General features: G+C 41.6%; 1 protein-coding gene across 1 annotated transcript in view; it reads left to right on the forward strand.

The window, feature by feature from the left end:
* The first annotated feature begins 9,685 nt into the window (after positions 1 to 9,685).
* Positions 9,686 to 12,665, forward strand: part of LOC311144132 (aspartate--tRNA ligase, cytoplasmic-like) — a 31,779-nt gene continuing 28,799 nt past the window's right edge. Inside the window, exon 1 of the mRNA XM_084180119.1 lies at positions 9,686 to 9,866. Within this exon, the coding sequence (XP_084036245.1) occupies positions 9,844 to 9,866 (23 nt within the window). The 5' untranslated portion in view covers positions 9,686 to 9,843. The remainder of the gene's footprint in view (positions 9,867 to 12,665) is intronic.

A 12,665-nucleotide genomic window follows, 5' to 3' on the forward strand; every position in this document is an offset into this window, starting at 1 on the left:
CATGTAATGGCCGTGTTGTTCATTGCCGCTCAACCTTTTCTCTCTAAATGAGTGACTGATGTCCCCCGGGGGCCTTATCTGACTGAGGAGGAGGACTGACCAGAGAGCCTTGTAATTGCAAGAACATCTGTGCACTTTTATATCTTAAGCAGCCGCGGCAGTACAAAAGCTCTGAGGTCGAGTCAGAAGAATGAGCACCCATATGGCTGCTTCTGGAGTAAGAAAATAATGTATGTTTAGTTTAGGTAGACGGACCCCTCCCCCAATAATGTACTGACTCTGTAATGATCCAGTGTGTTTCAACTTAATTACGTAATTTTAAAACAATCTATCTGCATGAGTACACAAATAGACATGCTGACTGACCGATGTCTTCATTCCAATCAAATACTGGTGATAAAAATGCAATAGGGAACACAGGATTTCCATTTCATGGACTTTATTTAAGAAGGTCCGGTCACACATTTTTTAGCTGGCAAAGGTCCGGATGGATATTGTCATTTATCGGCGTAGTAACAAACCCCCACCTCACAACGCATGTAACCCCAAACTGTTAACACCCCTCTTGTAGGCAGAGATAACATTTTGCGGTTTAAAGCTCATTTCCTGCAATTCTACACATTTGCCATGGGGCAGATACAATTTGGCATTTTATAAGCTAATTTCCTGCAATTCTACAAATGTTGCCATTTCTTATGTGTGTTCACATGATACCTGAGTGACTCCACAAAATCAATGGGGGCCCCCATGGGGTCAAGGCCCCAGGGCACGTAATCTGGTCTGATAACTACAAGATTTAGATATCTGGTTAGACTAATTTACCTAGCTAGCTAGCATAGGCTAGTTTATCAACTGGACATTTCTGACAGATTATAAATATCTCTCTAAGGTCTGTCAGTGAATGACATGATAAGCGGAAAACTGCCCATGCACTACCAAATTTCAACATTGCACCTTGTGGCTTCTACTATTACAACTCTCAAATACTATAGAAACTTTTTTGTGTGTGACCTGCGGCCCGTATTGACCCCGTTCTGGGTCCAGATCCGGTCCGCGGTCCTCTTGTTGAGTATGGCTCATGTACAGTATGTAGGCCTATGGATATTGAAATAGAAAAAATAAGCAGACAGACTCGTTAATTGTCCCTAAGCTATTGGTAAATGTGAATAGTGAATGTATCCATTTGAAATTATGAAAGGCTGATGATCAAGTTGGAGACTGGAGGAAGCCAACAACAATGGATGCCATAGTAAATGAAGATGTTGTATGGCTTCACTGCATTGTAGTGGTCACAGTCATTCCACTAGAGTCCAACTAGGAGGCATTACCATGACTTTACCTTTAAAAAAGGTGTAAATTACCCCCATAAGTCCCAGAAGTTTATGTTTATTTTTGAGTCTAGGTTCTCACAGTCTACTCACAATAAAACAGGATGAAATAAGAGGTGCTTTTCCAGCAGGAAATGTGTTGGAATGGTCCATATATAAACATAAGAGCTAGCTGTCCCACTCAGCTGTGGGAGAACTGGGCCATTCACACTCCATTGAGTTCAGCTGGGCTCACCACTTCTGCTTCTTAACTGCCACTTGGAAACCTCTATATGAGGTTATGTACAGTATAACTGATCTAAGACTGCTGTTTATACTCCATCTGAAAGTCAATGTCTTTGATATGGGATCAAAGGGGTGTTATATTCTAATGATGCGGAAATGATTGGTTTATTATGACAGAAGCACAATTCAGTTGAATGCAATCATAATCAACATTATCCTCTAATTTAGACTGAATCATTTAGATCCATCTTGATTGTCACACAAACCAATGGTTTCAAACTCAAAAATGTTCAGTGATGATTCACTGTTTGGGATAGGATGTTTTTTCATTCGAGAGGTTAAAGGCTAAAGCTGTTGACATGCACAGGAAATTGTTTCTAACCGGGGTTCAGTAGCTATGTGCATTCAACTGTTTAGAGGTTCCGATCGACGGAGATATAAAGATCACTTCTATTAAAATATTTGACTCAGCTAACTGAGCTAAGATTACATTTATGGGAGATAAAATTATAGGGTAATAGAGATCTCCTTCATATTAACCTGATGGAAGTGTTTTGAGTTGGAAGCTAAAGTAAAACAAACAGACAAGGTTCCTCTGGGGCATTAACCTATTATTAACAGGTACATTGTTTTGGTTGGGAAGTGACCAGCAGGAAGACTGTTTCCTGCATCAGGAGCTCCTGTGGCCAAGAGCCTGTGAAAATACTTGTGCCCCCCCTGACTGTACTCAACCCCCCCAAAAGCCACTAGATGCATTTTAGAGTAGGGTGTCAAAGTCATTTTGTCGCAAAGGCCATTCATGAAAAATAAAACGTCAGTGGGGCAACACACTGGGGATTTACTTTGACCGATACAAGGGAACAAATGGAATAGTCCCAAAAGTGCAAACTCCAACCAAACTCAAGAGCACTTCAAAAGCTTTCACGGTTTTAAAAAGTATTTGACATTAACTGTTAATTCAGGTATTTTCTGTGTATTAATATTTTCTTGTTGTTTTAATTAATCTCTGAACCACCTAAAAGTAGTTACAAAGTAGTTAGGCCCTCAATGTAGTCCTTGATATTATATACAGTTGAAGTCGGAAGTTTACATACACTTAGTTTGGAGTCATTAAAACTCGTTTTTCAACCACTCCACACATTTATTGTTAACAAACTATAGTTTTGGCAAGTCGGTTAGGACATCTACTTTGTGCATGACAAGTAATTTTTCCAACAATTGTTTACAGACAGATTATTTCACTTATAATTCACTGTATCACAATTCCAGTGGGTCAGAAGTTTACATATACTAATTTGACTGTGCCTTTAAACAGCTTGGAAAATTCCAGAAAATGAAGTCATGGCTTTAGAAGCTTCTGATAGGCTAATTGACATCATTTGAGTCAATTGGAGGTGTACCTGTGGATGTTTTTAAAGGCCTACCTTCAAACTCAGTGCCTCATACTTGACATCAAGGGAAAATCAAAATAAATCAGCCAAGACCTCCGAAAAAAAATTGTAGACCTCCACAAGTCTGGTTCATCCTTGGGAGCAATTTCCAAACACCTGAAGGTACCACGTTCATCTGTACAAACAATAGTACCCAAGTATAAACACCATGGGACCACACAGCCGTCATACCGCTCAGGAAGTAGACGCGTTCTGTCACCTAGAGATTAACGTACTTTGGTGCGAAAAGTGCAAATCAATCCCAGAACAACAGCAAAGGACCTTGTCAAAATGCTGGAGGAAACAGGTACAAATGTATCTATATCCACAGTAAAACGAGTCCTATATCGACATAACCAGGAAGGCCGCTCAGCAAGGAAGAAGCCACTGCTCCAAAACCGCCATAAAAAAGCCAGACTACGGTTTGCAACTGCACATGGGGACAAAGATAGTACTTTTTTGAAAAATGTCCTCTGGTTTGATGAAACAAAAATAGAACTGTTTGGCCATAATGACCATCGTTATGTTCGGAGGAAAAAGGGGGTACCTTGCAAGCTGAAGAACACCATCCCAACCGTGAAGCACGGGGGTGGCAGCATCATGCTGTGGGGGTGCTTTGCTGCAGGAGGGACTGGTGCACTTCACAAAATAGATGGCATCATGAGGAAGGAAAATGATGTGGATATATTGAAGCAACATCTCAAGACATCAGTCAGGAAGTTAAAGATTGGTCGCAAATGGGTCTTCCAAATGGACAATGACCCCAAGCATACTTCCAAAGTTGTGGCAAAATGGCTTAAGGACAACAAAGTCAAGGTATTGGAGTGGCCATCACAAAGCCCTGACCTCAATCCTATAGAATATTTGTGGGCAGAACTGAAAAAGCATGTGCGAGCAAGGAGGCTTACAAACCTGACTCAGTTACACCAGCTCTGTCAGGAGGAATGGGCCAAAATTCACCCAATTTATTGTGGGAAGCTTGTGGAAAGCTACCCGAAATGTTTGACCCAAGTTAAACAATTTAAAGGCAATGCTACCAAATACTAATTGAGTGTATGTAAACTTCTGACCCACTGGGAATGTGATGAAATAAATAAAAGCTGAAATAAATCATTCTCTCTACTATTATTCTGACATTTCATATTCTTAAAATAAAGTGGTGATCCTAACTGACCTAAGACAGGACATTTTTACTAGGATTAAGTGTCAAGAATTGTGAAAAAATGAGTTTAAATGTATTTGGCTAAGGTGTATGTAAACTTCCTACTTCAACTGTATGCAGTACCAGTCAAAAGTTTGGACAAACCTACTCATTGAAGGGTTTTTCTTTATTTTGAATATTTACTTCATTGTAGAATAATAGTGCAGACATCAAAACTATGAAATAGTACATATGGAATCATGTAGTAACCAAAAAAGTGTTAAACAAATCAAAATATGTATTATATTTGAGGTTCTTCAAAGTAACCACCCTTTGCCTTGATGACAGCTTTGCACACTCATGGCATTTTCTCAACCAGCTTCACCTGGAATGCTTTTCCTTCACTCTGCGGTCCAACTCATCCCAAACCATCTCAATTGGGTTGAGGTCGGGTGATCGTGGAGTCCAGGTCATCTGTTGCAGCACTCCATCACTCTCCTTCTTGGTCAAATAGCCCTTACACAGCCTGGAGGTGTGTTGGGTCATTGTCATGTTGAAAAACAAATTATAGGCCCACTAAGCGCAAACCAGATGGGATGGCGTATCGCTGCAGAATGCTTGTGGTAGCCATGCTGGTTAAACGTGCCTTGAATTCTAAATAAATCACTGGCAGTGTCACCAGCAAAGCACACCCACACCATCACACCTCTTCCTCCATGCTTCACGGTGGGAGCCAAACATGTGGAGATCATCCGTTCACCTACTCTGCGTCTCACAAAGACACGGCGGTTGGAACCAAAAATCTCAAATTTGGACTCATCACACCAAAGGACAGATTTCCATCGGTCTAATGTCCATTGCTTGTGTTTCTTGGCCCAATCAAGACTCTTCTTCTTATTGGTGTCCTTTAGTAGTGGTTTCTTTGCAGCAATTCGACAATGAAGGCCTGATTCACGCAGTCTCCTCTGAACAGCTGATGTTGAGATGTGTCTGTGACTTGAGCTCTGTGAAGCGTTTATTTGGGCTGCATTTTCTGAGGTGCAGTTAACTCTAATGAACTTATCCTCTGCAGCAGAGGTAAATCTGGGTCTTCCGTTCCTGTGGCGGTCCTCATGAGAGCCAGTTTCATCATAGCGCTTGATGGTTTTTGCGACTGCACTTGAAGAAACTTTCAAAGTTCTTGACATTTTCTGTATTGAAGTAAAGTAATGATGGACTGTCGTTTCTCTTTGCTCATTTGAGCTGTTCTAGCCATAATATGGACTTGGTCTTTTACCAAATAGGGCTATCTTCTGTAAATCACCCCTACCTTGTCACAACACAACTGATTGGATCAAACGCATTAAGAAGGAAAGAAATTCCACAAATTAACAAGGCACACCTGTTAATTGAAATGCATTCCAGGTGACTACCTCATGAAGCTGGTTGAGAGAATGCCAAGAGTGTGCAAAGCTGTCATCAAGGCAAAGGTTGGCTACTTTGAAGAATCTCAAATATAAAATGTTTAACACTTTTTTGGTTACTACATGATTCCATATGTGTTATTTTATAGTTTTGATGTCTTCACTATTATTCTACAATGTAGAAAATAGTAAAAATAAAGAAAACCCTTGAATGAGTAGGTGTGTCCAAACTTTTGACTGGTAGTGTACATTATATATATATATATCAATTATAGACAGTGAGGGAAAAAAGTATTTGATCCCCTGCTGATTTTGCACATTTGCCCACTGACAAAGAAACGATCAGTCTATATTTTAATGGTAGGTTTATTTGAACAGTGAGAGACAGAATAACTACAAAACAATCCAGAAAAACGCATGTCAAAAATGTTATAAATTGATTTGCATTTTAATTAGGGAAATAAGTATTTGACCCCCTCTCAATCAGAAAGATTTCTGGCTCCCAGGTGTCTTTTATACAGTTAACGAGCTGAGATTAATAGCACACTCTTAAAGGGAGTGCTCCTAATCTCAGCTTGTTACCTGTATAAAAGACACCCGTCCACAGAAGCAATCAATCAATCAGATTCCAAACTCTCCACCATGGCCAAGACCATAGAGCTCTCCAAGGATGTCAGGGACAAGATTGTAGACCTACACAAGGCTGGAACGGGCTACAAGACCATCGCCAAGCAGCTTGGTGAGAAGGTGACAACAGTTGGTGCGATTATTCGCAAATGGAAGAAACACAAAATAACTGTCAATCTCCCTCGGCCTGGGGCTCCATGCAAGATCTCACCTCGTGGAGTTGCAATGATCATGAGAACGGTGAGGAATCAGCCCAGAACTACACGGGAGGATATTGTCAATGATCTCAAGGCAGCTGGGACCATAGTCACCAAGAAAACAATTGGTAACACACTACGCCGTGAAGGACTGAAATCCTGCAGCGCCCGCAAGGTCCCCTTGCTCAAGAAAGCACATATACAGGGCCATCTGAAGTTTGCCAATGAACATCTGAATGATTCAGAGGAGAACTGGGTGAAAGTGTTGTGGTCAGATGACACCAAAATCGAGCTCTTTGGCATCAACTCAACCCGCTGTGTTTGGAGGAGGAGGAATACTGCCTATGACCCCAAGAACACCATCCCCACCGTCAAACATGGAGGTGGAAACATTATGCTTTGGGGGTGTTTTTCTGCTAAGGGGACAGAACAACTTCACCGCATCAAAGGGACGATGGACGGGGCCATGTACTGTCAAATCTTGGGTGAGAACCTCCTTCCCTCAGCCAGGGCATTGAAAATGGGTTGTGGATGGGTATTCCAGCATGACAATGAACCAAAACACACGGCCAAGGCAACAAAGGAGTGGCTCAAGAAGAAGCACATTAAGGTCCTGGGGTGGCCTAGCCAGTCTCCAGACCTTAATCCCATAGACAATCTGTGGAGGGAGCTGAAGGTTCGAGTTGCCAAACGTCAGCCTCGAAACCTTAATGACTTGGAGAAGATCTGCAAAGAGGAGTGGGACAAAATCCCTCCTGAGATGTGTGCAAACCTGGTGGCCAACTACAAGAAACGTCTGACCTCTGTGATTGCCAACAAGGGTTTTGCCACCAAGTACTAAGTCATGTTTTGCAGGGGGGTCAAATACTTATTTCCCTCATTAAAATGCAAATCAATTTATAACATTTTTGACATGCGTTTTTCTGGATTTTTTTGTTGTTATTCTGTCTCTCACTGTTCAAATAAACCTACCATTAAAATTATAGACTGATCATGTCTTTGTCAGTGGGAAAACGTACAAAATCAGCAGGGGATCAAATACTTTTTTTCCCTCACTGTAGGTGTTTCAGGTGTTTTTTTCCCTCACTGTATATATACATCAATTATATCTATATATATATATATATATATATATATCTATATATATATATATATATATATATTACGTGAGTAGAGTGTAAGCAAAATACTATATCTTACATGATCTTACACACACAAAGACACGTACAGAGCTCTCCCTCGCCCTCCATTTGGCAAATCTGACCATAATTCTATCCTCCTGATTCCTGCTTACAAGCAAAAACTAAAGCAGGATGTACCAGTGACTCGCTCAATACGGAAGTTTTAATCCTACTACACCGGGTCTGACACTCGTCGGATATGGCAGGGCTTGCAAACTATTACGTAATACAAAGGGAAGCCCAGCCATGAGCTGCCCAGTGACACAAGCCTACCAGACGAGCTAAATGACTTCTATTGCACTTCGAGGCAAGCAACGCTGAAGCATGCATTTAATGCACCAGCTGTTCCGAACGACTGTGTGATCACGCTCTCCGTAGCCGATGTGAGTAAGACCTTTAATCAGGTCAACATTTATAAGGCCGCAGGACCATACAGATTACCAGGGCGTGTACTCAGAGCATGCGCTGACTAACTGGCAAGTGTCTTCACTGACATTTTCAACCTCTCCCTGACAGAGTCTGTAATACCTACATCTTTCAAGTAAACCACCATAGTCCCTGTGCCCAGGAACACTAAGATAACCTGACTAAATGACTACCGACCCATAGCACTGACATCTGTAGCCATGAAGTGCTTTAAAAGACTGGTCATGGCTCACATCAACACCATCATCCCATAAACCATGACCCACTCCAATTCGCATACCGCTCCAACAGATCCAGAGATGCAATCTGTATTGCACTCCACACTGCCCTTTCCCACCTGGACAAAATGAAAACCTACGTGCGAAAGCTGTTCATTGACTACAGCTCAGTGTTCAACACCATAGTGCTCTCAAACTCCCTGAGACTAAAACCTCCCACTGCAACTGGATCATAGACTTCCTGACGGGCCACCCCAAGGTGGTAAGGGTAGGCAACAACACATCTACCATGCTGATCCTCAACACGGGAGCCCCTCATGGTTGCGTGCTTAGTCCCCTCCTGTACTCCCTGTTCACCCACGACTGCGTGGCCAAGCACGACTCCAACACCATCATTAAGTTTGCCGATGACACAACGGTGGCAGGTCTGATCACCGACAACAATGAGACAGCCTATAGGGAGGAGGTCAGAGACCTGGCAGTGTGGTGCCAGGACAACAACCTCTCCCTCAATGTGAACAAGACAAAGGAGCTGATCGTGGACTACAGGAAAATGAGGGCCGAGCATGCCCTCATTCACATCAACGTGGCTGTTGTGGAGTGGGTCGAGAGCTTTAAGTTCCTTGGTGTCCACATGACCAACAAACTATCATGGTCCAAACACACCAAGACAGGGCACGACAACACCTATTCCCCCTCAAGAGACTGAAAAGATTTGGCATGGGTCCTCAGATCCTCAAGAAGTTATACAGCTGCACCATCGAGAGCATCCTGACTGGTTGCATCACTGCCTGGTATGCCAACTGCTCGGCCTCCGACCGTAAGGAACTACAGAGGGTAGTGCGTACGGCCCAGTACATCACTGGGGCCAAGCTTCCTGCCATCCAGGACCTCTATACCAGGCAGTGTCAGTGGAAGGCCCTAAAAATTGTCAAAGACTCCAGCCACCCAAGTTATAGACTGTTCTCTTTGCTACTGCATGGCAAGTGTTACCGGAGCACCAAGTCTAGGTCCAAAAGGCTCCTTAACAGCTTCTACCCCCAACCCATAAGAATACTGAACAGTTAATCAAATGGCTACCTGTACTATTTGCATTGACCCCCTTTTTTACGCTGCTGCTCCTCGCTGTTTATTATCTATGTATAGTCACTTTACCCCTACCTACATGTACATATTACCTCAATTACCTCGACTAACCCGTACTCACGCAAATTGACTCGTTACTGGTACCCCCTGTATATAGCCTCCTTATTGTTATTGTATAGTGTTACTTTTTTTTACTGGAGTTTATTTACCCCCTGTATTTAGCCTCTTTATTGTTATTTTATTGTGTTTTATTGTGTTTACTTTCGTTGTTTTAGCAAATATGTTCTTACTCTGCGTTTTTGGTTAAGAGCTTGTAAGTAAGCATTTCACGGTAAGGTACCTGCTGTTTTCGGCGCATGTGACAAATCCAATTTGATTTGAAAGATGACAGGATGATATTTCCACAGCTTTTGCGGAACTATTGTTCTTTGACCTAGTTTCTGCCCGGATTGATATAAACTATTTTCCTGTGCATCAGGGAAACAGGTCCTTCTTCTACCACCCACGACTCTGTCTCAGAAGTAACTGTCAAGAAACGTTTGATATCAACTAACTACAATCTCAAAATAATAATAACTGTCATGACTAAAGATGGAGTCCAAGGGTAAGAGAAATGATCAGCTTTCTCGTGTCTCAGAATGTTTTAAACGCGAACGTTAGCTTGCTGGCTAGCTAACGCCGGTTGTATTTGCAGATGATTGCATCAGCAATTTAATTGATCAGTTTTCCATCAAGAAAGTAAACTAGTTTGCTAGCTATCCAATTTAAAACATAGAAAACGTCACGAATAGCAGCTACAGCCGTGAAGTCCACGTTTCTTTCCACTTGCTACTACAGCTAAATTCTGACAGTTAGCTAGCTAATTACCTAGCTAACTTGCTAGTATCTTAACAGTAGCAAGCTAACCACCATGCATGCCAATGCTCTCTGACCGTGCCATCATGCTCAAGAATACATGCCACTTAATTTAGCTGGCTAACAACTGCTTTTCATGCGTGCTGAACCCAGTAGTTAGTTCGGTAGCTAGCTTGCTAGTTAAAACAACAAAGCCTTGATTTAGTGGTTGAACTGTCATTTTGCAATTTGGATTCCTCCATGCTCAAAATAAATGATGTAAAAAAACTACCGGTATATCGTATAAAACCTATTTGAGAGGGAGGTAGTCAGCTGTAATTTATTGCTGCATGTATTACATCAAATGACACTGGCCTACTTTCTGTCCCACCATTCATTATTGAGTGTGGCTGTAAAGGCTCTTCAAAAGCGAACTTGACATAACCTGTCGATCCATACACATTCCACCAGTTGTTTGACCAGTGGCAGTTTCATAGAGCACAACCATGTCATAAAAAACAGTGTTTTCCTTAAAACAGCTAGGCAGGTGTAGGGGAAGCATTACAATTGATTTTGGGACAGAAATAAACCTTATTATTTTTTTTACTGTAAAGTCTGGATCCCTGTTTGACAGTCAGTGTTGGACATTGTATAGCATAAATGTGTAACATCAATGAATGCCACTCAAAATGTTTGCATATAGTGTGCATTGAACAACTACAACTGGCTGTGTGTCAATGTAATGAATAACAATAAGCTCGACATTAACGCATGTCCGCTTGCCGGGGCAAGTTAAACAAATTGTAAGACAAGCAGATTATAGATTTAAATTGTCAGAGTGGACAAGTAAACAAAAACATCACGCAAAAATCACACTATCAAATAATTAGGTTACTCCGATCAGAATTGGATCAAAGTGTCCTCTGCATGTGGTGTGTTGCGCACTGTCCTCCCAATCTCTACAGAACGCATCGCAGTATAATTATTGTAGGCCTGCATTGACAGGCACCAGCGGTCTTTCAATCATGCAGTCGCAAGATGCGTTTTTGAGATCAAAGCGAGCATAGCCGCGTATGCACATTTGTTGATATTCATTGCTAGTTAGTGAGTTATTTGCACAGTTATAGCTGTAAAAGTCATGGTGTGTGCATACCTGCATGCGTGCCAGTGCGAGTGGGCCTTTGCCAGAGGAGAGAGAGACATTGCAGCAGCAGATAAAATAATGATATACAACAGACTAATTAGATAGCCAATTCAAAACATATTGTGTAGTTTGGCAAGTTTTCTCGCTAGTTAACTATTTACCTATTCGCATGTATTAATGTCATTGTCATGTCCAATGTCCTAAATAACTTTCCACCGGCACTTGTGTACAACCGCAAATGGCCGCCACACAGTTGATATGGGTGCACATTTGATGAAACCAATGCTGAGTACTCCGGTTGTAAATGTCTCTCAAGTGTTTCAAAATTGGGTGTTGAAATCATTCTGACACCGTTGGAAAGATGGGATTCTCCTCTATTCAATACTGGCCATATAATTCTGACAACGTAAAAAATATATCTTAGAATAGCCTAATTGACAAGTAACTCCTAGATCTTCCCTGAAAAGAGATAAACATGTCTTAGTTAGCTACCTTGCTTTGAAGTCGCTCACCTTAGCCATTTGATCCCTGGTAATTGTATGAGGGAATTATTTTATAAAAACATAAAAAGTATTTGGTTGTAATTGTAATGTTGCAGGGTCGCCAACCATCATCCAGGAGAGTCCTGGAGAGCTACTGAGTGTGCAGGCTTTTGCTCCAGCCCTGCTCTAATACATTGTAAAAAATCAGCTCCTCAGCAGTCCCTTGATTTAGAGACCAGCAGCCTTCCATTGTCAATACCAGTGCTTTTTATTTTGTGAAGTGGTTCCTTACATTATGCAACACAATTTTCTGGCACCATTTTGGCCCATGGTGTTACAGATGTTCTTTTAATTTGTAAGTGACTTGAGGTTTCAGACAAGTAAAACATCTGTCCTATTTGTCCTATGGACAAGTGACACTTTTTTTTACTGTCAAGCCCTGCTATGTTCACAGCATTTTACATGAGGGCAGGGGCGCAACGTTTTGGAACATTCAGATAGAAATATGCTACAGTATGTAGAACAAACATGCCTCTCCGTCATGTAGAATAAGGAATCACATCAGCTCTATTCATGGGATTTCTATCTGCAACGTTCAAGAACGTTTTGTAACTGAACGTGGCCCAGGTGTCATGGGGGCAGCAGCTGTCCCAAAAAGTGGAGACAAAAATGTTAAAGTAGGCCTATAAATGATGAAAATTAGAAATGAGTAGGGCGCTTAATCAGTCAGTTCATGTCTGATCTTACTTTCACTTATTCAACACATCAAGTCTTCCTTTGTTTTCTGTCAAATAACCCATAGTCTATGCATGATGGCACATGTTGAAGTAGTCACACGGACTCTCTGAGTCTTTCATTTGGAGGAATATGGGCTTATTCTCACTGAATAGAGTTATCGGGACGAAATTTCTATTTACTTAATATGTACATATACTTAGAGAGG

Source organism: Coregonus lavaretus (assembly GCF_964263955.1).
Source record: "Coregonus lavaretus genome assembly, chromosome: 16".
Lineage (NCBI taxonomy): Eukaryota > Metazoa > Chordata > Actinopteri > Salmoniformes > Salmonidae > Coregonus > Coregonus lavaretus.